Raw genomic sequence first — 26,686 nt, 5'->3', positions numbered from 1 at the left:
GTTCCTTTCAAGTGTTTACCACAAATCTGGGACTGCTGGTGTCAAATGACCTTGACTCCTGCATCAGCTTCTGGACATGTCTTATCTAAAGCTTTGAAAAATAGAGTATAATGCTGGGCACTGGGGAATTCTTACTGTTTACAAAGAGTCTGATTTGTGAGATGGTGCAATCTTCATGTAGAGAAAAATAACCTTTGCAGCAAGATTCTGTGAAAGACTTTCAAATAAGAGATGTTGTTTCTCTGCAGAATAACAACAATTTGTACAATTGAGAGCTACTTCAAAATAAGACCTGAGAGTTATATACCTGAAAAAAAAAATTGCTAATAAATACTATTCATACATTCTATATAAACCTGAGTTCTCAAAAAGGTTTAATGTTTCAATGTTTTGGTTCACAGTAATGCAGATTTGTCATGATTTTGACTTTCATGAAAAAATGTCTTATTAGAGAATTCAATATGCTTCATTAAGTAAAACACTAGTCTTCCTAAAAAAAAAAAAAGAAAATGCCAGCAACATTTTGCAGAGTCTTCTCTTATAGGCAGAGTAACATCACATGGAGCTTTTGAAGCTGTGCCAAAGTTGCTGAGTCCAGGTTCTAATTACAGATAACTTGATGCATTTTTTAACATGGTAACATACAGAGTAAACCATCCAGTTAACATCACAGAATACTAAGAACGTTAATAGTAATAACAAAATGTCTACAGTGACCTCTTTATGACAGGTTTTAAATGCCCATATTTACCACTTGACAGAATGTGAGACAACAGTTTCTTTCCAAGACAGACAGGGAAACAGCTGGGAGAACTAGCATTGCTGATCAGCCTCTAGGAAGCTAGGATTTCTTCCCTGATGGCTTGCTGACAAATGATGACCTGTAGCCATGGCAGAGGAGTCACACATGCTCTGGAAGCCCATCTGAACATGTAACATTATGAGCCTCCCTCCATTGATACACTGATTTCTGTGTGTCACACAAAAAGACAACTGCCCCAGCTTAAATACCAGAGCTGTCATTTAAATAAAAGTTGGCTATAGTTTAGGAGGAGCAATGAGGAATACAGTAGCCAAGATTGTGGGGACCATTTAAACAGTAATGCCGAATATAATTAATGTAGATAGAATTTGGTAAACACACCTTTGGCTAGGAAGATACTCTACTGAAAGGGGTGGTGGGCTCAGTCAGGTCACACCTATGTTGCCAGAAGATGTAATAGGATCAAGGGTGATCATTTATTTATATGGCAACACAAACAAATAAAGAAGGACAAGTCCTATTTCTTGTCACAGAAGCTCATTTCAATAGGCTCTTTCTTCAGGTGATGAAAACGTCTGCTTCAGTTGTATTTTCTGAGCAGGTTGTTATCTCACACAGTTCTGTTGGACTTGGCAACAAGGAGCCATTCTGGGCATGGTCTCAGAGCCAAGAATTTCCAGAGCCTTTTGAATTAGCATTACACACTTCAGCTGCTTTTAGCAGCTGGGACGGATATAGAATCAGCACACAACGTCATAGCCATGGCTCCTCTTAAAGAAATAATTCTCAATGGATATTCAATGAAGTTTTTCATGGTACAAGGAAAAAACATTCATAAAAATTACATTTTAATTCTGCTCTTCACTACATTACTTCAGACAATCACACAGTGGTTGAGATTGGCAGACAGGTCCAGGTATTGTATGGTTTAGCCCCTGGCTCAAAGCAGTCAGCCAGAGATGGTTGCCCAGGGCCATGTCAAATCAGGTTTTTGGTGTCTTCAAGGACTGGGACTGCACAGCCTTTCTGGGTAACCTGTTCCAGTGTCTTCTTTACTCCCCTCCATCAGGTACACATGAATAAACTCCTCCCATGATCTCTCTTTTCCAGGCTGAACAGTAACAGCTTTCTCAGCCTTTCCTCATATGAAAGATGTCCAAGCCGTAAATCACCTTCACATCCTTTCAATGGCCTCGCTTCAGTGACCCCATGTCTCTTTTGTATGGGGAATCTCAGATCTGGCATTCTAGATGAGCCCCACTAGTGCTGAGTAGATGGCAAGGATCCCCTCCTCAGCCTGCTGGCAATGCTTTTCCTAATGCAGCCCAGGATGGCACTGTCTTTGTGACAAGGGCCCATGTTCACTTTGGTCCACCAGGATCGTTCCTGAAAGGCACCTCTGCAGACAGACACCAGTCTATTCTGCTGCATGAGATTATGCTTCTCCAGCTGCAGATCTTTACATTTCCATTCCACTGTATTTTTTTCTTGCAGTGTGCATTAGAGAGAACCCCTCAAATTGAGCAGAAAATCTTGATAAAAATAGTGCAGTTTAGCTTACAGTGGGATGGTTACACAAAAGCATTTGTAACTTATTATGTGCATTTTTCCTCCTTATGACTGATGTTCAGCACTCTGAACATAACACCCTAAATTTCCTCCTCAGAATGTCAATAGAGTTTAGAAATCTTTGGGCACATGACACCAAAGCCTGACACATGCACAGACTTTTTCCAGAGATAATGACTGGAATGTACATTGCTAGAATCTATCAATAGAAAATAATTATTCTGTTGTGCTGGGAGGTGACAAGGAGAGGGGGGGAAGCACCTGAAATATCTGATTTTGCCAACAAGTTTTCCTCAGCTCTGCAGTGAGTTTTGTGCACAAGAGAGTGTCTTACCTCGAACAAAGACATAACCACTGTACTCTTCATAGTACTCTCCCATCGCCACTCGGAGCGTGTAAAGACCTTCATCTTCCTTGTTTGCATGAGTCAGTGTCAAAGAAGCTCGCTCCCCACTCCACTGCATCTGGACCCATTTGGATGGTGTAATAGGAACACCTAGGAATCAGAGAACTTCATGATGAGCACCAGCAGGATCTACTGGGGAATAGATTCTGAATATATAGAGACTATACTGGGATAGGTTGGAAATGCAAAAGAGAACCCTCTTATTATACAACATTCTGTCTATGAAAACAGTCATAAATAACATCTAATTCCGCTCTTTTGACAACTTTGATTTTAAAACATTACTTCAGAAAGCAGTAGTTTTTTATATTTTATCTGCTGTTACAGAACACTGTGCAACTACTTAAAAAATATCTTGGCATATAAAAAAATAAATAGTAAAAGCTATATGAGCTCAAAAAATGGGCCACATAGCTGTTGGCTCTGATAAAAATACTTCCAATTTAGATTTTTTAAAGAAATAAAAACTCCCTAGAAGACATTTTCACAGTGATTTGTTAGTTTTCTGTGGTTTCGCATCAAAATGCTAAACTATGAAAGAATTCTAGTTGAAAAAGAGAAAATATTAACATTGGAAAACCTGAGAAAGTGACGACCAAATAATGACATTGACACAAGCTGAAATAAGTAAAGATTTACATGAAAGAAGTTTCTATTTCTTCTTGTCAAACATTCTCACCATTTCTGTACCACTCAATGTCTGGTTTGAAGCGCTTGATATCAGGATTGATGACAACTGTGCAGCCCAGACTCATTGTTTCACCTTCTCTCCCAAAGGCTACATCAAACTTGTCGACAAAGCTGATTTCAAACCTGGAAGCATAGCCATGAGGGGTAACGGCAACTGTGCAAGAGAAAAAAAAATAAATCTGTTTTTCTCTCCTTCTGTGACAAGAGTAGGAAGAAAAAGTACTCAGTGATTATGAATACAGTCACAGGTAAAGTTCAAGGTATAAATAGGAACAATATGTATAATAAGTCATCATCTTCAGAGGCAATTGCAGCGTTGGGTAATCCAAGTCCTTTCTATTGCAGAGAATTGACTATTTCCTTTGTACAGCTCTAGATCACACAGCTACTTCATTTTAGCAGAGAGAGGCTTCTGCAGGATTTAATTTCAGATTTTTCAAAATTTCTAATCCAGTGTTTTATGATAAGGTTTGTTTTATAACTTAAAAAGACTTCTATTTGTGATTAATTATTTGTTCAGGTCAAGTCGATCTTTAGCTTATATGGTTCTTCTCTTTCTCCATTTTAACTCCTTGCTCTATCTCAGAGCAGTCATGTGTCCACTCAGCCTTTGTTTATGTAAGCTAATAAGCCTTTGTGGGGGCTACTCTTAACATAAAAGGGTAGCCTGTTTCTATTCTTGTTCCTGAATTTATCTTTTCAGATGCTGTGTGTCCCAGGTGGTGCAGTTTTTCAGACAGAATATCCTAAAGGGCTTTTCACTTGTACTGTACATACACGGCAGAGGTGCTTCCATGTTAGTTTTGAAAACAGCTCAGCTGATACAAAATAAGGTCACACTTTACTTTTACTCAACTAGCCTACACTGATAACTTTCCCTCTTTCTGTGATCAATGACTATATGCAAATTGTGATCTTTCTTCCCATAAAGAAGTGATATATCCCAAATTTTATTGGAAATATATGGAAGTCTCATCTGTCAAACATTTCATAAGGTTCCTAGGGCACCTTCATCCACATGGCATATGTGGGTGGATTGTCTTAATATCATGGAAGCATGGATGCCAAATTATTAAAATGTGAGGTTCTCAGGTAAAACAAACTACAATTTTTACCTTGATACATCCCAAAATAGTTTAATTGGGTTCTGGATATTTAATCCTTTCTATGCATTTTCTGTTCATTTTCATACCTTATGAAACCACATAAGCAGCAGATAACAATTAAGTCACCTACTCTGTGGAGGCACATGCTTCCTCATGCCATGTTTTACATATTGCAAAAGAGGAAGTGGTTCTCTGTTTGACAGATTCTATTTCATAGTGAAGTGCAATATTAACAGGATATTTCTTATATAATCCTACAGACCTAGAAGGCATTGCCATTTCCCCCCACTAAAGAGGCTAACACCATCCCAAATTGTAAAGCTCTGCACCCTTGTAAATCAGAGCTGCTTCTTTTTAAAATAATATTACTAAATATTCTGCTTGGTCACGTGTCATGATGTCAAACTATAAATGGAAGTGTCAAAGAAACTTATTGTAACTTACATGGAGAGAGGGAAAGATTTCTAGCGTGCAAAAGACTTGCGTCAATTTCTCCTTTGTACCCTACACAGAAAAAGACAAAATGGTCACTACCACCAAGAGGCAAAGGCTCTGTGAGCCACAAAACCAAAACTGGCAATGTTCATCTTAATAAAAAAAAACCTTGAAGGAAATATTTTGCAACCTACTCTTTACCACGAGGGAAGCATAAACCGAAACTTCTCCTTTAACATTCATAGCAGAGGCATGATACTGGGCAGTGTCATCAAATTCACATCTGAAATGATAAAAATGATTAGGCAGAGCACCCAATCACTCCTTGGTGTAGCCTCTCTGGTGTTTTAGATTAAGAAAACCCTCACAAATCTGGGTAAAATCTATAAAGTAAAACCTTGGGAAACAGATACATTGGACATTGGATTGATTGTAGCCATTAGATTTTTCTCAATGTTAAACCCCAGTGTTTGAAATAAATGTCTCTTTTCAAATATCACTTACAGATTTGAAATTGGGAATATAGCATAAGTAGGAAAAATTATCTGATAATATTCATTGCTAATTTACTGTCTTCTAGGAAGAGATGCCTAACATGGAACTTGTAGGAATGGTAGGTTTCATAAAATATTTTCAAAGAGCACTTCCAGTAAAAAAATTGTCAAATCCGGTGGTTATTGATTAGGACTTATGTTTTCAATATTTTTAATGCAAAGGCAGTGTAAAAATTTCCCACTTGGAAGGTGAATACTGTTAAAGATCTTTCTTGTATATAAGTGAGGACATCTCAGTTCTGTTCCTTCTTTCAGTAAGAATTGTGTATTTGCTATATTTGAAAAACAGTTAATTCACATATTTTTACATGTTTAATTGTACTCAAAAAGCAGACAGATTGAAAAAGTAATCATAGATGTCCCACTTTTCTGACTCTGCCATAAATAGAATATCCAGATAAATAATCCAGATAAATTACTCAGGTAAATTGCATGTCCTCTACTGAGATACACCAGAACTGCTTCAATATTTAGAAGACAGCATTCACCACAGCTGATATCTCTGATATTACCTGACTTGATATCTCTTGCATCCCCAAGAGGTATGTTCACATTTTGCTGCTCTCATTCTATAGCTCTCATTCTATTTCAGCTAAAGCTGTTTGTTAAATTATTTAATATTTCCTTACTCAGTAATCTCCAGGGAGTGCAAACCATAGCGACTTTGAATGATATACTTGCCAGGGTGAGCCTGCACGTCTATGGGCACATTATTCTTGTACCTATGGAAAAGCAAAGAAGCAGTATGTCACAAAGACAAGTCATTCTATACTTTAAAAGGTCAACTGCTTGATATTTGAAGTAGAACATCAGTAGAACATCAACACTTCTCCTTGACAAACTGCAGTCTAACTCCCTGGAAAGACATTACATATCTTTGAAAGTGTAACATTTCTCTCTTTTTCTTTGACCTGTACCAGGTAGATTTTATTCTCAAATTAAAAGATGAAAATAGTCCTGAGGGGGATGAAAATCAGTTCATATTACCACAAACTTCATGTTGCTACTTGTAAAAGAATGGAGGAGTCACATGAGCAACACCTCAGAGTTTTGTAAATGGCAAATAATAATTTTGCAGCCTCCTTACTTACTAGCTATCATAAATATTTTGTTCGGTTTGCATATTTGACCTACTTTTAAAATCTTTGTATACACAAAAGTGTCAGGTAGAAAGTTAACTTTTTTGTTAACTTGCAACTTAACAGGGTTTGACTGGAACACACTGTGAGTGTTTTCTGGCATAGGTGTATCTTCAGGTAGGAAAGGTTTACTGCTCAAAATTAGCAGTTGTCCCAGTTTGAAGGAATGAATGAACCAGTGCTGATCAGTGGTGAGCTGGTACTGCTAATTTCAGATTTATACAAACACTTTGAGACTCTCTTAGTGGAAGAACAGTGGTGCATGATAAATTCTCCCTCTTCAATTGTTGCATCAAATGTCACTCATTCATACATGGTGTAGCCAAGAAAATGTTTTCTGAATCCTGTCTCAAGCAGGCACTGGAAATATGGAAAAAACTGGCAATAGAAGTCTAACAAATAAATAAATTGCACTCTGAATTGTATTCAGTACATTTGGCATTGATTTGAGGTCCATAAAGAAAAAATGTTTCCTAAGAGTGTCTTACTTTACATAGCTTCTTCCCTGTTCTTCATAAGGTATACATATATAAAGTGAAATGATAAAGGATGATAGATAAAAGTATCTTCATCTTTTATTCTGATGTAGCTTAAATAAATCTTTCTTCTCACAACAGACAACCAGACAAATAAGTTTGCTTCTTCATTTCAGATTTTATATTTTAAAACTTTCATTATTTTCAGTCAGGAAAGGGAACTGGTCTGGTGTCAGTGGCTTGCCCCATTTCACCAAACAGATCAGTAATTAACAATTTTATTTTCACCAAGAATTTTATCAGTTGAATATGTCTCAAGATGAATATTGTGGATATTATATCCACAATAAATCTGAAAACTGTCTTTCAGCACCATCAGTGTTGTACAATAAAGAATATTTCCCTGACTACAAATATTTGGGCATAGTAACACACTGAGAGTTTTCCAAGTGCTTAAGTGAGTAAGGACCACAAACCCTAATGTTTTTATCTTCATCTCCCTCTCAACAAAACTTCTATGAAAAGGGACTCAGTGCAGAGCAGTACTCTCTATTCTGCACATCAATCATTTGCAGAGGTGCCTGATCTCATTCCTCTATTATTCTGGCTTAGGCAATGAATAATACATGAACCCAGCAAGAGTAATACACTCACCACCACTCTTCACCTCATCTGTGAGCTGGTGCCCCCCAGCCTGAACTGCCTGAGAACATCAGGGCATCTTTATATTACTTCTAGTGTGTAAAATATTTTTAAAAATAGAAAAATGCCATCAGTTCTTAATATTTTCCAGGGCATATGAAATTGTGTAAACAGGTCTTAGAACCACAGTATCTTTAAATTTTCTCCAAAGGGCTGGGTAACTCTTGGATCCTATGGCAGCAAAGTTGTTTGGTAGCATGGGGTGCTGTGCAGAAACAAGCTTTTACTGGGTCATGCCAGCAGCAGGAAGACTTTCACTTCTTTTGTCTTCATTATCAAGTTAGTAAAAAGTCATTGATTCAATTTTTGTTTATTTATATTCATCTATAGAAAGAATAGGACTTGTGTTAGAAGGACCACTTGTTATTTCTGGAAATGCAAATTCCAGAGCAGCCAAGTCATTAGCTAATGTGGGACTGCAACCTCTCACTGTCGTTAGGCACTGATAATTTATGCTTTCTCCTACTGGTTTCAAATGTCCTGGGCTTTCCATATGCTTTTTTTCCAGGGGAGTCAGAACAGCTGCATCAGGCAGGTTTTTTTAGAGAAAGTCCATAAAGCTTTATAGTTTTTCAGGCACAGCATGAAAAGGTCATCATTGCTTATAGAAAGAATGACTGCAATATTCTACTGACATTTTGTTAGAAAGGCTGAATGAAAGCTGACAGATCCAGGTCAGCACTGTTCTATATCTTAGAGCAAAGACACCTGCTGAAAAGGATGTGATTTCTTTTTCTTCTTTTTTTTTTTTCCATTAGTAGCCTGTGGCAAACTGAAATCCCTTCGGAATTCAGATGTACAGTAAAATGATGTATTAATTTCCACCATCCACATTTAGCACTTAGATGAAAGGCTGGTTCACAGTGAGAGGAAAGACAAACAGCTGAAGGCTCAGTTTAACCATGTCAGGTTTTGGGGATAAGGTGAATCTCAACCAAAGTGAAAATGACCCAGCTCTTGAATTCTTGGGGAGGATTCAGGTTACAGAGCCGGATTGCAGCCATCAGCATAGCTGACCATTGCTTCTATCCAGCTCAGACCAGATCTGAAGGGTTTGTCTGGAATCCTCTCCAGGTGGAATGTGAGCACAGGGCACTTGTAACCCTTACAGGAGAGGAAAACTGTGTCCATGCAGAGCCTGGCTGTCAGAGTCCCAGAAGAGAGACCAGTGACTTTGTGGACTCAGCTCTGGCCTATTAATATACCTCTTAAAAGCAATTTTTGACAAGCCCTGAGATTAAAGTTTTTAAGACCTAAATAAATGTAAAGTCCCTTAAGCAATTCAAGTAGCAAATTGCAATGTATGATTATTACATAACATTATGATATAGTAGATGTTTCCCTTCCAATTCAGCATATTCTGCAAAATTTTCCAACACTTCCAAAGATTTCATTTTATTTTGGATGATTCCAGATCTACCTGAAGTCACTGACTCCAAACACTGACAATGTGGCTGCTCTGAACACATCATCATTAATGAGATTTCACAGCATCATCAAGGGATTTCTGTTTCATGGAGATTCAGCACTATAACCGCTCAGCTGCCAAAAAGTTTGCCCTTGTCCAAAGCCTGCTTTAATGCTTCAGGGATGTTAGTGTCATTTGCAAAACTAAGCTCAAGTATTTGGGAAATATTATCGAAGATAATATGATAAATTGAACTGCTATTTTTCCTTAATCATCGACAGAAGGATAATAGTTGATGTCTCTACCAAATTTAAAAAGTCTATTTATTCCTAGTGCTGTTACACAAATGTTTTAAATATTATTCTATTAGCTAACTTACGACAAGAATTATATAATTATTTGTGTTGCTTTTATTATTACTTCATTTTAATATTTTGCTCTTTTTCTGTACAAAGTAACTTGAAAGGTGTTTGACAGGCCTGCCATCAGTACCTGATGATTTTTTTTTAAAATTTAACTTATATCTTTCCAGAAAAATGACTACATTTACTGAGATGCCTTCAGATCCTGGTTAAATGGTGACTTTTAGTGCCAGGGATCAAACTTACCATGTAACATGGGGTTCTGGCCAGCCAGCCACAGAACAATTAAATCTGACATTTTCCTTTTCCCAGATAGTGTGGGAACGAGGCTCAATGATAAACTCAGGAGCATGCAAGAGATTATCTTGGTTCAACTTTCTGTGGAATGCCTGAGTCTCTTCTAGCTGGAAAAGAAACATTTTATTATACACTTGATTATAGCGGCAGTTAGAAGTGCAAATCATTAATACCAAACCAAACCAAAAAAAAAAAAAAAAAAAAAAAAAAAAAGAAAAAGGTAAAACCCCCTGCAATTTTTTTTTTAACATCCAGACACATTTAATGTATTTATCTCACCTGGACACAGAAAAGAAAGTTTTCATTTTCCAGAAGTTCTCCTTCCAAAATAACTAGATTTGATTTTACAGGGCTTTTCCCCTCAAAACTATTCTAACTAAAATAATATTCCACATTTAATTTCTTATTTATTATTTTAAATACAGAGTGGAAGGTGAAATAGGCCTGAAACTCAGATGTCTTCTGTACTTGTGCCGTAATGCAAGGCTCTCTCTGCCTAGATTATCTCTGTCAGAACTACTTTCAAACCTTTCTTCCTGATGGATCTTTTATCCTCCCAAGGTAACTGGTTCAACTGCTTGACTATCCACAGAGCTGGAAAAGACTCCTAATATGGTATAAATCTTGCTTTCTGCAAACTAAATGATTTCTTTTCTGCCCTAACTTTAAAATATATGGAGAATTACAGGTCCCTGTATTCAGATTGTTAAAAGAGGACTTTTATAAACAGGGCAATACCAGTTTTCTTTACAATGGTTTCTCAATCCTGAACAGGTTCTATTTGTCCTCAACATTCATCAAAGAGTGACTGCTCATTATCATAGACCCAGCAGATTCCAACACAATTAAACAACTGCTCCTTATGTGTTACTGATAATACTCAAGATAGGTATTTGTTTTTATACAACTGTCATTGAATTGACTGACTTTTTATAACTCTCAGATCCTGAGGTACTTCTATTTAGCCAGGCATTCCTCATTTACTTTATCTTTTCCTTCTATGTGTGGTAATTTCCATTCCAATTTCACCCTCACTGTTTCTCAATTTTTGAGATGATTTTGACTTTTTTACCTTGTCTTTGAAAGTGTGTACACCCTTTCCAACCTTATGTCATAAGGATATTGTATAAGCATATTGCCAATTATTCTGCTCAAAACAAACAATAAAATGTACTAATAGAAATAAAGTAATATATTTGCCAAATTAAACATATTTGCATTTCCACGTCCTGTCTGGTCACAACAAATTTGTAACTATGCTCTGAGAATTATTTTTAAGAAGTTGGACAATAATGCAGACAATTAGAGATTCAGTTCCAGATTTCCTCCCTAATTTACACCTAATTTACCCTAATTCTGTCCTAATTTATACCCAATGTTTAAAACTCTGGAGTGAACACTTTGGACAAGCTTGTTCTCAGGCCATAAAAGTCCAGAAATTACCCATTCAACTACTTATGACCAATACATATATATATATATATATATATATACATATATATACATATATAGCTGCCTTTATTCTCTGCCCAGCAGCTGCCTCACTCTGCAGATGAAGGATACTGTGCCATTTAAATAGGTGTGGGCATGACCAAAGAGCCTTTCCTGGTCCCCTACTCTGTCCTTTTCTCTCAGCACTACAGAAGCATTCCTGGTGCCTGCCTGGGGCACAGTGCCTCTCTCCTTTTCCATTTGATACCTAGATAACAAGACTTTTAAGTAATTCAAGAGATTAAGAGATTTCCATTGAAAATACTTGGGTTTATTACGACCATTATTGTGATTGCCCGTGGAGTAAATCAGGGCACTGGTGTGCTAGGCACTTTACAAACACCAAACAAAAAAAGACTCATTTTCTTTTCCAGCTTAAGTATTAATTTCTATTCTTTTACCGTTTTCTTCATGGCTACACGTTCAGCAGACTCCCGAATCGCCACTTTCCTTGATTTTTTTTCGTGATGTTCCTCTTCAGAAGTTGTCTTGGCCACCTTGCTGACACTAACTCCTTCCCCTGTGGCAAAAAGGTTCCTCTTGGCAACATATGCAGCACTTTCTTTAATTCTCTCTTCCTCAGTGTCTGTGATACCACTGATATTCACTTGTCTGAAAGAATTTTTAGAAAGCAGAATCCCATTGGAAAATGCTGAGAACATGTTCCATTTCTACTTTCTACCAAATCAGCCAGCATAGTGGCCAACACCCTTCTGCTACAACACTCTCATGTGTATTCAGCGCAGAAGCATGGAAAGGATTCTGCAGAAACACTGAGTACTTTACTGTCCAAAGTCATGGCCATAGACAACAAAAAGTTCTCTTTGTTCACAGGAAATTCCATCCTATATTACTGTATATGCTATACAATTTGTATATGCTATATAAATTCCATCCTACATTATCTTTCAGGAAGATAACTATGGATTTTCTTGCAGCTTCCTCTTCAGGCTCTGTACAGAGGTGAGACACAAAGAGCTCTCAGTGGGTACAATCCTCTTTCCACACTCACATGTGGATGTACCTTTGAAACCATACTGGTTTGGCACTGCCAGGACATTGCAGCTGTTGTAGTGGTGCATGCACAATGACAGTTCCTTGACTTAAGAAGAAGCATCAATATCCTCCTGCTGAATTTAGTTACTGTAAGGGAACATTAGATAGCAGACTGAAAACACATTCTGTTTTCATTAAGTGCCATCTTGCAAGCACTATAGAAAAATCACCTCTCTTTCTAGAGTGTACGCAAGCACAGCCTCTCTTTTATCATGAAACACTTACTACTACTACTACAAAGCAAAAAATAGAAGAAAGAATTTTTTTTCTGGCTTTTTTTTTTAAGGTTGCCAATATTATGCATCTGACAGCACATCTCAATACTAAAGAAAAAATTGAATTTAAGCTCAAAATTTAGTGTCCAGCCCCTTATCTATGAAGTCAATTTGGTGAGATGCAAGACGGTCAAGCAGTGGAATGCTGTAAACTTAATTACATTTAACAACTGCTGAAAAGACTAAAAAAATCTTACTTAACAGCATAGAGCTTTGACCACCCTCAAACTCAACTTCCTGTGTTTCAGTGTGCTTTAAGAGGATGATCCTTTAGAAATCAGTGGAATGATAGATTCCCTCCATTTAGGCACATCAGCTGTCCCCACAAATATCACCTGAAGCTGCAGATATGTGGAAGAGATTTTTTAAAATAATTTTGAAAAAATCAGTATAACGAATATGAATATAGCTTTCTACATTCATTTTAAATGAATCCATGGCATTTTTCTTCAAAGGCAAACTGATACTATTTCCTCCTTAATTACATTAGTTAAGATCTCAGCAACTTCACAGTATGGACTGGTTCCTCAAGACATTAAGCATCTTTTGGGAGCTGATGAATATCCTCTGACTAAAATAGAACTCATCCTAGTCATCTGCAGTTGTAATCCCCAGATGCTTTTGATCAACAGTATTAAGTATTTAGCTTTTCTAATAATTTCTCCCTGTTATAATCTTCCCAGATCAAAGAGAAACATGTTCCCTGAAATGACAAATGCACTAAATCAGCAAACTGTACCATTTAAGAGCGGATTTTACAGTCAAATCTCAAGGGTTTCAGTAGAAAATAATTTTCAAACAGATCCAACCAGATCCAACCCCAAATGGCACAGGCAAAATATTATTTTAATGGTATTTGCCATCTACATTCCTTTGGCATAGGCTTATTAGTGATTGCAAATAGTTCATGAGCCACATTCAGCAACTTCAGCACTTATGGCATTACATCAAGCTCTGGGTGTTTTACTGTCTAAAACACTGTCTGGCTCTCCACAATTTTCTCTTGCAAGGTGTTTAAAAGGTGTTTAAAAGGATCAGTTGCTAAGTGAATAATCTGAGCAGAGTATTTTTTCTACAGCAGAACCTGAGGGCTCTGAAGTAGAACTAAATAATGGAAATGGTGACACATCACTGAAGGTCACCCAGCTCCAACAAACCCACAGAGAGATGACCTTTATAAATAACTATTCCTTTTAACAGCTCTCTGCCCATGGGAAACAACACATCAATTTCACTGGGGAATTTGGGAATGACATATAGCATGCACATGGTTCAATGGGCTTCAGCTGTTATCTTTCAAACAAAAATAAATATCTGAGAGGAATGTGGCATGCAACTTCCACAGTCTTGGCATGTGGTCCTGAACATGATGCCAACAGTGAAAATCCTAAACCAGATACCATTTCATGCCATATTCAGTTGAGCACTCAACAGTCATCATATGCTCTTTTTAACTAATTTTTAAAAAAAAATTTAAAAATCACAAAACAAAATTTAAAATGTTTGGGTCATTTCTGTGGCAGAAAAGCACACACACCTTTCTGAATTGCCATAAGCAAAGAGTAAGATTGACACAAAAAAAACCCAAACCACCACCACCAAAAATATTTGATAGTACCTTTTAATGTTGAATCCCAAACAGGACGCCAAAATATTTTACAGACACAAATAAATGAAGCTACACACTGTCAAATTGAGTTAGATATTACTGTATGCATTAAAAAATAAAATAAATGAAATTATTTTTTAATATTTGTTGAGATTTTAACATGTTGTGCTAAGATCAGAGAGGCCTGTAAAAAAGCTAGTTACTAATCAAGAGTTGTGTTTTTCAACTCTTGCCCAATACTACAAATTTTACTTATGTAGACTCAACATACAATAAAAAGGAAGGATATTTGTGCTTGAGGGCATGGGAGACAGATGATGGTGAGCTGCAAATCTGCTACATAAGTATAAACACTGGCTGAGATGCAAAAGTAGTGAGGAGCCTTGAGAATATGTTATCTCAAGTTTTGCAGGAGACTGTCACATTTTTATGTGTTTCTACCACAGAAGATACAGATGAAACTCCAAAGAAATTTTTTTAAAAAGACAGAAGTGTTTTTTTCAATGTTGGTTGGATCACAGAGCAGTGAAACCAAAACAGATATGTACAAGAAAAAATTACTCGGAGATAGTGGGAGGGAGTTACCAAAAAACAAAGCTACTGTTCTCATCACAAAAGCATCACAAATGCTCAAAAGGCCAGAGCAATAACATCCTCCATGGGCAGTCTAGAGCTCAGTTCACATGAAACCACAAGTTTGGCTATAAAGCAGAAGTGCCTCTGGGTGCTGGGGAAGCAGTAGACAGAAAAGCACTGGCTCCCAAAACAACTTGGATGTGTCCCCATAAAAATGGTGTGCTGCAGAGGAAAAACAAGTCGAAGGGAGGTTTCTGTTCCACTGCAGGTAGGCAAGAAAATTTTTTCCTGGCCTCTAACCCGGAGCAAGTTTTCCACACTACGCCCCAGTATGTATTAATCTGAACAAGTGACTATGCTGGAACTGCTGGAGACTCCTACTAAAATCACTTTGCCATACCCCAAAAAGGGCAGGGGAGCCTCTTTGCTGGTGTTGGTTCTGGCTTTCACATAAAGTTCACATTCAGCTTTACTGAGAACACTTCTGCATTGGTAACCATGCAATAAATACCACCAACATGTGAGATCAGTATGAATCATTACAATGGATTTGAGAAAGCATTTGGTTTTATTCCAGGTTTTCCCTGTGCCAAGACAAGATATTAGCATGTTATTTCATTGTTTCTATGTTTAATGCTTGGTAAGAGAAATTTCATTACAGAACAAGTCTTTAAACCAAAAGAACAAGCTATATAATGTGCACAACATGCTTGCCAGGTTCTCAATAGGCAGGGTTCTAATTATATTTTCATTTCATAGAAAGTGGCCCTGACAATGTGTTCAAAACAAAGTCCAGACAAGTGGGTTCCTTTGTCCTGACTCTGGATGAACAATGTGCAATTTTCTGCCAATCAGTTTACTTCTCTTTTTCTTTTTATCACTCATATGAAGTGCAAACTATCACCATAACATCCATGAGTGTAAAGACAGATTAATGGATTTGCTATTTTTTAATTTGTTAATAAAATGTCAGAAATGAGACACCAACCAAAATGAAAATGAACATACCGTCCTGTGAATATGGGCACTGAGTAGTCTAAGGCTTCGTTTTCTTTGTCCTCTGATATCAAACTCTGTTTTGCTCTCTTTGCTTTGGGACTCATCTTATAGGACTGATCTTCTATCATTAAGTTGGAATTTTTCAGTCTGAAATAAAAATTATACAGTTAAAATCAGGAAAACAGCTGTTAAGAAGCACTCAAAAATACAATTAAAGTGCTACAATTTTTTTCTATCTTGTTTTGTAATCAAGAATTTATAATTTTTAGTAGCTGTAGTTTCAGAGTTATTAAACACATAAGTAAGTGTACTTTTGACAACCCCATCATTACAAACACACCACAGATGCCCCTTGATATTAAATCTAAATAGCTAGAGTAGGCAATATACCTGGTAGCAATGTACTTTTAATATGTTTTGGGTTGGGACTTGGAAAGATCATTTAAGTCTCTCTACAGAAATTGTAGGGCACTGCATTGCTCAGAAACCAGTGTTGCCATTCCCACTGCTCTCCCATACCACTCCAGTGGGAAGAGAAGAGTTAAGTGAAGTAGCACCATTTAACATAGCACAAATAAATGGAGGATGACTGAGAAGGAGGAAGCTTCCCCCCAGCCCCATCCTCACCAGCCTGGGAGGGATTCTGAAGAGCCTGAAGCATATTTGAGTCAATCACTTTAGGTTCATTTTTAACATAGTTACAAATTTTGCGAACAATGCTTGAAACAGCTGGTCCTCCTTTGCCAAAGCAACACATCTCTAATTGCCATATCTATAGAATATGTTAATTATTTGCCAGCCTTTAATAAATCCCCAAAGTGTCTATTCACCTGTCTTGCAACATCACCACAGAAAATCACATGTGAGTCTGCTCCTGCTGTGGGGGTTTGTCTACACAGGATCAGCTCCCTGCTCTCACGTGCAGATACAGGAGCAGAATGATGGTTTCTCAGCAAGGCTCGTTAGCCCTGACATGTGCCTCTGTCAGGGATAACCTGCTTCCCACACCCTGGATACCTTACACTGGTGTCTCCATACAGCACGCAGTACACATATATCAAACCCATGCTAACACTGGGCCCCTGGGAATGTTTCACATTCATAATGTAATATAATATTCTATCCTTGGGCTAATGTTTTCCTTAGGCTGTATCCCTGCAAAAGTACCACCACCAACACAAGAAGAGTGCTTAGTTTCCAAAATGTGTGCTAGTAATCTATCCACTGAGACTGTGTGTGAGATGACACAGGACCACTTTCATTCCCTTGTCCTCCCTTCCTTCATTTTTTGTGTCCATACCTTTGCCCAGACTGAGTTCTCTCCTTACCCAGCTCCTGTTAAATCAGTCTCCCATTCTCTAGCTCTCAGTCTTAATGTAATTCCTCTGTGCTCCCCAGGTGCCACCATCACCCAGCCTACAGCACTCCTGCCAAGAGACACTCGGTACAGGGGGTAAAAGCAACCATGCACTGCTTCTCCTTCCTTCTTCCTCTCCCTGTAATCTGCTTTCCACACAAAAGAAGGCACAGCCAGTGAGGGACTGTGGCACCCACTGCAGGACTGGGGCCACGGGTTTTCTGTGTCAGGCAGCACAGGGTCAGCTAAGGCACAGACCACATCTACAGGAGAGAGATGCTGTGGGCTCTGGGTTTTGACACCAAGCACTGCCTGGGACAGCCAGGGACAGAGTACAGGAGAGGCAGAACCATTCCTGTAGGGACAGAAATCCAAGCAGAAATCACTCAGGAACAGTCCAGGCACAATAAAAGAAAAAGGAAGAGAGAGACACATTGAAACGGGTTGTGCAATGGCCTTACTCCTGGGCTGGGCAATGATGGGGTGCAATCACTACAGCAAACCACAAATGCACTGGGACAACTCATCAAATAAGGGATAAGAAACATCAAAGGCAAACTATTTTCATTACTTTTCTTAATTGAACTAGAGTCTGTAAGGAGCTGCAGATCTTTACTTAGCAGGTGACTTTTATTCCTGTCCTATTTAAAAATGGGTCAAACCTGGAATTTTGACTCTGTCAGCCATTAGATTTCCTCAGAGCTTTAGGCTGAACCTGTTAGGAGGCCACTTCATTCCTAGTTGTTTCTAGATCAAGAAGGATCACAGTACCAATTGAACTTTAGTTAAAAAGTCTAGAAGTTTTTATTTTCATAAATGTAGCTGAAATGTGGTGAAAATTTCAGCTCAGGTATTTACAGCACTGTTAAATCTGACAAACACATTATTCCTAAAGGAGAGTTTGGCCTTGCAGTCAGTTTAGTTTTCATTTAAGGTCCAGATTACACATTCATTCATGGAATTAATGGGAAGCATATATAGCAGTTCCCATCACTCCCTGCTAGGCATTTTGTTGATATCTTTCCTGTATGGCACTGGGGGTTTTGAATCTTTTATTTATATCTCTCTAAAACTATTTGAAAAGGCAAGAATAAATTGCTACAGGTTCTGTTTGCTTGGAGGCTGTTTTTTCACTCAAACACTCCATGTGTTTGAAGTTGAATATCTCACCTCCATGACCATACCAGAGCATCCAGCTGATGTTTCCAGAGGGATACCTACAGTCACTCCAAAATGTTCTTTAGAACTGCATTGCATAAACCAAGAGATCAGACAAATAAATATGAAGCAGCAGAAAATGTTTCTCCTTTCTAAATTCTATCATTTGCTTCTGTTCTGGCAGAGCTAGATGGAGGCTAGGAGAAACACACATTCAAATGGAGCTCTTTGCTTGAGAGAATAGGTTAAACACTGCTCTGTCATGAGGTTTATTTCCCTGTTTTCTTGTGTTCTTACTATTTCTTCCTGTGCAACACAAAAACAAAATCCTGCCTAAAACCATTATTTAGGTGGCCCAAAGGAGGACTCTGTTTCTTGAACCAGATTCTAAAATCTTGCCCTTTATTTTAAAACGCTCCAACCTTTTACCTGATATGTGGAACAGAATCTCCCCAGAGAAGCAAGAGCAGGGTATCAGTGCTCTCTAGTTTCATAGGGAGGAACAGTACCATGACCTTTTAACATCTTTCAGCCTCATTTGATATGCCCAGCTAGCATATGTATATTTTTTTTCCAGGTCAGATATTATCTACACAGGTTTATCAAGGTTGGTGACCTAAGCCTTGTGTCCTTACTTAAGGGTGGTTTCCAGCATGTTAAAGTGTCAATGCCATCATTTTCCTAATTTTTCATTAGAGTTGTAAAAGGCACAGGCATTGTTCTGTAGAGATGTAAAAAACAGATGCTATTAACTTTTCCCTCTAGCCTAAAGAGGAGCTAAAGAAAACACTATGCAGGGCATCTGCAACTCCCAAACAGATTATTTGTTCTGTCTTGATGCCTTATTCTCAGACAGAGAATATGTTGGCACTGCCCTGGTTTCTGTGCCTGAAGGGACAGGTTTCTCACACTGCCCAGAGAGAGAATGCACCCAGTGGATGTAGAAATGCATTCTGGAAGCAGACCACAACACACTATTCTTTAGTTATTTCACTCCTGCATGAAAAGGCACATAACAAGCTCTTTTATACCTCCATAAAACCATGTCTCCTGTCCTAAGCAGAAAGAGATGATGGTATGCACAATGGTTGCACCAGCTGTACCTGCTGGAGAAGCTCCATTAGCTATAAAGCCTTGTCTAGGCTCTCTTTTTAGCTGCTGGTTTTTTTTTCCTAATATGCAGTATTTTAATTTACTGTAAATAGGAAATAGAAGACTGGCAAACCCAGTTATAGGAAAGGAAAAAAAAATATTTTCAGCAAAGAACTCTTTAAATTCAGCCTCTAAAAATGAGAAATGCTCTCAGGTGACTATATTAATTTTAAGTTGCTGACAGGTCTGTCACAAGCCCAGGAAATATTGCTGGCAATATTCCCTAACACAGCTTCCACAACAATTTTATTTGAAGGGGAATTGTTTCCACATAGCAGGTCTCATTAAAACAATTTCCACGCTTGGGTATGATATCTGGAATCCAGCTTCTTAACCCTCACCTATAATAAACCAAAGGATGAGCAGTGCCAGGATCATGGGCTTCTAATGTTTCTGGAAGTGTATTATTTACTCAGCCTTGTCCAAATCCTGGTTGCAATGTTGCTCAGAAGAGCATTAGCAATCACTGGCTGCCTAATTAATGGCAAGTTAGAAAGGTATTTTTCTTCTCTTTGCTTGGTACACCTGAATTGCACCATGTCCTCTTTGCTGTTTTGCCTGACCTGCAAAATACATGCAAATGCCTGAGCCACACCAGTAACTTCTGTTTTCCCTCTAAGCAGGTGTCTGGCCCTTCTGGTGGCAGATAATCTGTCTGTGTCACAATGGGATTATTGATACTGCTAGACAGGAGAATAACACATGGAAAAACAGGGAAAGTTTGAACAAAGGCAAATCACTGAGCTTCCACAAAAAAGAGTTAAACGAGTTTAATCCAGCAGCCCTGTTTGACAGCCCTGTAGTTCTATAAGCAGCTTTGGCAGATCTGACTCAAATCTTCTCAGACGGACACCGAGGATGGAGCACTGTTGTGGAAGAAGGAGCCAGGTTTCCCACAGGAGCCAACCTGCCCATGCTGGCAGCCCCCAAGGACTGGATAGAGAAGAGGATGTGTGGCCACAACAGCTGGTGGGAGACACACATCCCTCACCTGAACAGAGCCTCAAGGGAAGCAGCGCATGTCACTTTTCCTGCCTCTGCTGAAGCCAAAGGAGTGCTTGGCTGGAGACAGCCCCACAAGCTGGTGGGGAGGGCTGGGTGTGAAGAGGCAAGCTCTACATGGTGAGATGCCCTTTCTTTTGGGAGCCCAGAGGTTTGCACCTTTGGCCAACTGCAACCAGCATAGCTGCAAGCTTCCATACTTGCTCTTGATTTTGCCAGTTTTCATTTTGCTCCCTGTACACCCTCAAGCTGTTGTGGTGTGAAGAAGACTTAAAATGTGGGGGACAGGACACTTGCACAGGGAAAATTTTTCATCATCCTGAAAAATCAAGCTGTGGCTCCTTCAAACTGCCTGTGTTGACACCCTGGGAATGTTTTCCATTCAAGTGAGACTTCAATGTCACAGATCTGGGTCCAGGTCAAGGTCTTGCAGGTTACCTAGTTCCTAGTCCTTCTCCACTGTGTTCCTCATAATAAATTCCTCACATAGCATTAAATGCATGTCAACACCAATGCTTCATGAACTCTTTCCTGTACTGTGACTACAAAAAAGGATGAGACTTAAATTTTGCAATAACTATGAGTTTACCAGAAGCTACTGTAGATAAAAATAAGAAGTAACCTGAATAAAAACTTAACATTTGAGTTTACCTGTTGGGCTTAATGGTATTTATCTGCAAAACTATATCCATTATGCAGAAATCTTTACTTGATGGCAATATTCACTGATATGCAATCATCAATTCTTGGCTGAAAGTTTTTGTCTGGATTTGGATTTGTGTGTCCATTCTGGTTTCAAGCAAACACTCTACTATTGGGGTCATTTAGATACAGCATTTCAATTAAACCTTTTCTACTTCTAGAAAATTGAAAGAATTTGAAGACTTTTCTTTTCCCACACCATTCTTTTCATATAGATGAAAACAGAAAGTCTTTGATTTTCCTAATTTATTTAAGTAACACTTGCTGTCTCCACATTACCCCTCGAAGTATTTTGGGTTATCAGGAAAGATGGTACAAATTTGGCAAGAATTCCTTCAAATTTGAACTACATTTAACTGTAGAATTGCATTATTTTTTCCACTTTGCCTCTTGGAAATTGCAGAAATATGGGCTGCAAAAAAGAAATACCAACATAGATGGTGTATTAACCATAAACCCAAGTTAAATAGTGAGATTTTCATTCAGAAATATTGTCACCTGTGTTAATTAAGTTTTGTGTAAGAGAGCTTGGAATCCCATGTATCTAATCTCCAGAGTCCTTGTCTTAGGCAGCAGCAATGAATTTTCTCCAATACAATGACAGGATCACAGAAATAAAGAAGTTGCAGCTTAGACATTCTTATCTCTGAACAATCTATTGGAAAGTCTTGTACTACAGAGTATTATATATGCAAATATGCTACTTTAAACCAAAAACTTTTATCTTGAACAAAACCTAGGAAATCTTTTCAATTCTCTCTCAACTAAGTAATCTCATTTCCTTCAGTATTACACTGTTGACGTTAGTGATTCTTAAGGAGAACACACAGGTTTCAGAAGAACCTTGTGTGACAGCTGAAGTGCTTGTAAGCAAGACTCAGAAACAGGTTTTTCTAACAATCTTTCTTTACAACTTGAAGATCTTTTTTTATGAGAACCTTTTCTTCAAGAAGAAGCAAGCTTTGGGTTAGGGTCAGCAACAGAGTGCAGGCACAGCTGCATTGCTGCAGAAATTTGGGATATCGTCCCTTACCCAACACCCTTTGGAAGCACAACCCTCAGTCCCAGCACCTCCAGTTTTCCTCCCTTCACCAGCAGACTATAAATGAGATTCTCACTGCTTTCTCAGTGGTAAATTATCCGAACAAGTAAAATTGTTTCAACAGCCAAGCCTGGACATGACCCAGTTTAAGACAATCAGCTACAGAATCATAGTCATTACAACCTCTAAGATCATCAGGTTCAGCCAGTAACCCAGCATTGCAAAGCCCACCCTTAAACCATGTCCTTAAGTGCCACACATTTTTTGAACATTTCCAAGAATGATGATTCCACCATTTCCCTTGTCAATGTATTCCAATACCTGACCACCTTTTCAGTGAAGAAATATTTCCTAATATCCAATCTAAACCTCCCCTAGTGCAACTTGAGTCCATTTCCTCTCATCCTGGGAGATGAGACCAAGCCCTTCATGGTTATCTTCTCAGACAGCTGTAAAGAGTGATAAGGCCTCCCCTGAGTGTCTCTTTCTCCCAGCTAAATAACTGTATTTCCCTCAGCTGCTCCTCATAAGACTTGTGCTCCAGAACCTTCATCAGCTTTGTTGCCCCTCCTTGGACAGGTTCCAGCAACTCAATTACTTTCTTGTAGTAAGGAGTTAAGTTCAGTCATTCACCTTGACTGTAACAGCCTGAGGATCAAGTTCCTGTACAAACTCTGGCAAATGAAGATTGGACCCTGAGCTTCCTAAAAGCCAAGATTTCAGTGAAGGGTGAAATCCCAAGGTATTGTTTACTGTGGTACATGTAGTCCTTCTTTCATTGGTTTTGGCCCAGATTTCACCATTTTTTAGAATTCTGGGAGTATATTTAGTTTTCAAAATTTAGATTTTTTGCTGGACAAGTTTTGATCAATTCTGCTAATGATACTCCTAATTTTACATTAATATAACAGCAAGCAGATGTTTTGGGCTATAATTTGTTGATTGTTTCCTCTGTTGCTAACAGCTGCTCTAATCTTACTTTAATACTTCCCTAATTTCTGTAAATCTCTGAGATATATGCATACAAATAATATGAGGGTATTATAGCAAAAATATTATGTTAATGTAATTGCTTGAGCAAGATTTATGATCTTAAATTTTAAAAAAGCTATAAGAGCTGAGCATAACTACTCTTCTCTTGTAAGATGGGACCCTTCAGGTTTGGAAACAGTATGCCTCTACTAAAATACAATGTGAAAATTACAGTTTCTTGAACCACTCAGTGCAAAAGTGAAACTATTAGGCCAAAGAAGAATATGTGGACACGTGACTCAAACTTTCATGAAGAGCTTTGAGTTCTTGTACTACTCCAGCCTTGCCAGATAAGAGACAGCCTCAATCCAAATCTATCTCAACTCTTCCTATTAAATTTAGTTGTATTAATGTGGCTAAACCACTTGGAAGAAGAGGTAGCTCATGCCTAACCAGTTTGGAGTGTGAATATGTCAGCAATCAGCCACATCAGCATTGCCAGTGCTAATCTTATGACAATCCAAGCACCACACATGGATTAGTCCAACAAACTAAGCTGACCACAGTCCTTCCCATTGCCAAAGCCAAGGGGAAACACTGGACCAGGAAAATACATTAAAGCCAAGTTACAGAGAAACTTTATGTGGAGGAAGAGAGTTTTGCCATTGCTTTCAGTGGCAAGTGGTTGGACATTTTTCTACCAGGACGCTGTTTCGTAGATGGATTATCTTACCCAAAGCTGTAGGCTTCAGATCCCAGCCTGTAGGCTGCAGCCAGCTTGTTGATGGACTCAGATGCATGGCTGTAGGCAGCTGAGCTGGTGCTGAGTGACTCAGAGTCAAGGCTGTAGGCAGCAGACCTCTTGCTTTGCGCGGCAGAGCGGTCGTAGGCTGCGGATCCCTGGCTGTAGGCTGCCGACTCGAGGTCGTAGGCTGAAGAGCCATAGCTGTAAGCTGCTGAGGAGTCAAGGCTGAAGCCTGCTGCAGACGAGTGGCGATAGGCTGCGGAGCCCCTGGAGTAAGCTGCAGATCCTTGAGCATAGAGGGCAGATTTGCTCTTTGTCTCCTTTTGGTACTGGCTCACAGTGGATGACAGCGCTTTGTGGCGGTACGCACGGTCATAGTGCTCGTGGTGTCTTTGGTAGAACGGTAAAGACATCATGGGTGCCTTCGAATTTTGGGTTCCACTGCACTTTTCTGAGTGTAAATAAAAACAGGATAATGTCTGAAAAAGAACAGGTCAAACATAAGGACTACCGTCAAGGAAACTCCTGAGTTAGCATACAAATAATACCCAACTTCACACAAACTAACACTGAACTTGAAAAATCAATGGCAATGAATTTAGAGTTAACTTTTTGCCATGTGATTTAGACTTTCAGAGAGGTTTATATTCAGGTTTCAAGATGCTCACATGTCACCCATCCTGACCAGAAACCTTTGCACTCTTGTGTCTGTTCATTTGCAGTTGGCTCCCTACTACTGCAAGCTACTCAAGTTTTATGTGCTCACTTATTACTGCAAACTAATGAAACTCCATGTGCCTGGCTTCTTCAGAGACAGTATAAATAATTTTGTTCAATTACAAAAGAGATAATGAAGTAATAAATTATTTTTAAAGGCATGAGCAAATACAATAAGGCTATAAAAGCTGAAACAAAAATGTATGAACATTACATTTATTTTTGTAATCCAATTTTTGGATTGAATTTAATCTTCCATTTATCATTACAACAGTGAATTAAAACACTAAGATTGAGAAAGAAGTCAGTTTTTCTCTAAATGTGCATTACAGTGATTGTTCTGTATGTGATACGAGGGTTCAATTTAAAAGGGCTTATTGTGCATTATACTTTTACAGTTGAATCCGAGATCGAGTCTGTATGCAATGGGTAAAATAATATCATGCTCCTCAATGCAAATCCTTTTCTTTTAACCTAAAATATCATATTCAAGGTAGCCAAGACCCTTCCTCCAGATAATAGGCCCATTTTATTTTAGTTTGCCTGTCATCAGTTGATTGTCTTGTAGTCACTTGTAGCGCAAATTTTGGTCAGGTGAGAGGTAGTTCCCCTCTCAAAATGGGATGAAAGTTGAGTGCAGAATTTCCCTTGTCTATTTGTTTGTTTTAAAACTAGCAGTTCCATCATTATTTTGCTTTTTAATTTTGCCGTTGTTATAACTGACTTTTTCTACTTTGACATGCAAGCTTGCCTCAAGTAATCCATATGATAACCTTTCTTTCTCTTTGTTTTAGGCTCACATGGCTACTAGGATTGTCCCTGAAAAGGTCCCTGATTAGTAACATAAATGAGCTACAATAAGGAAATGTTAACAAGGATTTAAAGAAGATCCAAAAACAAGAGTGAGAGGTGTTTGTTATTGTTTTGGGTTTGGTTTTTTTTTAGTTTCGATCACAAGAGTAGGAAAATTGCTCTGCTTTAGATTTCTGTATATTAATGAAAAACTATTTAATGTTTGGACTTAAAACACACTTACAGAACTGGAAGACAATCATGACTTCATGAAAGTCTAGATATCCAATTTGGGTTGTCCTGCACAGGGTCAAGAGTTGGTCTTTGATGATCCTTGTGGGTCCCTTCTAACTCAGAATATTCTGTGATTCTGTGATTTTTCCCCCTAGTCTTTATGTCCCCTAGATTTCAGTCCTTGGCTTTTCTTTTAGTATTTGTTTCTGATAGCAAGTCAACAAATTTCAAACTATTCTCTTTGACAACTGCTGAGGTATTTGCCCTAGACAAGGCAAATTGTGAAAAAAAAAAACAAACCCAAAACAACCAGAAACCAAACAAATCAAACCCAAACCCAACAAAAACAAAAAGGAAAATTTTCTTATATTTCAGGGATCTCACAAGGGAAATGTTCCTTGTAAGACACCTTAATTGATTATTTAGTTGCAGGAAGTCAACAAGGAAGAAATTTGTTCAGTAACTTTTTATGTAAAAGAAATTGCTGATATCCTGACCACAGCAAAACTGTGACTTCAAGGAGACCAGATTATACATTAACTTTATTTTTATCTGAGGAAGAAGGAGAAATGGGAAAGAGTGTTAGCCCATTGGTCTCTATGGCAAAAATTGATGTTCCTTTTTAACTCTCCTATTCCTAATGCTGGCTATTTTTTCATGTCAGACTAAAATAATGCAATTATTCTTAATGCTGGCTATTTTTTCATGTCAGACTAAAATAATGCAATTATTCTGTCTAGCATTCTTTTTTCTAATACCTGTCAGTATTTTGTATTGTTACTTATTTCACTTTGTTAGCTACCAGTAGTATGTAGTTCCTCTTAATTTCCCTAAGATTTCCTCTTAATTTCAGAAGACTTTTTTCATAATTTTTCTTCATTGCCTCCCTCTTCCACCTCT

At 38.2% G+C, this 26,686-nt stretch overlaps 1 protein-coding gene across 3 annotated transcripts in view; it reads right to left on the bottom strand.

Moving 5' to 3' along the window:
- Positions 1-26,686, bottom strand: part of MYOM1 (myomesin 1) — a 73,369-nt gene that overhangs the window by 44,521 nt on the left and 2,162 nt on the right. For all 3 annotated transcript variants that reach the window (XM_018909095.3, XM_030237164.2, XM_018909091.3), the window contains exons 2-10: positions 24,032-24,522; positions 15,923-16,060; positions 11,800-12,010; positions 9,857-10,014; positions 6,153-6,245; positions 5,164-5,252; positions 4,979-5,038; positions 3,418-3,582; positions 2,667-2,828 (exon numbers count right to left, since the gene is read on the bottom strand). In XM_018909095.3, the coding sequence (XP_018764640.3) occupies positions 2,667-2,828; positions 3,418-3,582; positions 4,979-5,038; positions 5,164-5,252; positions 6,153-6,245; positions 9,857-10,014; positions 11,800-12,010; positions 15,923-16,060; positions 24,032-24,459 (1,504 nt within the window). In that variant the 5' untranslated portion in view covers positions 24,460-24,522. The remainder of the gene's footprint in view (positions 1-2,666; positions 2,829-3,417; positions 3,583-4,978; positions 5,039-5,163; positions 5,253-6,152; positions 6,246-9,856; positions 10,015-11,799; positions 12,011-15,922; positions 16,061-24,031; positions 24,523-26,686) is intronic.

This window comes from Serinus canaria, chromosome 2 (genome assembly GCF_022539315.1).
Source record: "Serinus canaria isolate serCan28SL12 chromosome 2, serCan2020, whole genome shotgun sequence".
Taxonomy (NCBI): Eukaryota; Metazoa; Chordata; class Aves; order Passeriformes; family Fringillidae; genus Serinus; species Serinus canaria.
Note: the sequence above shows the minus strand (reverse complement) of the source record. Positions and strands in the feature narration are given on the sequence as shown.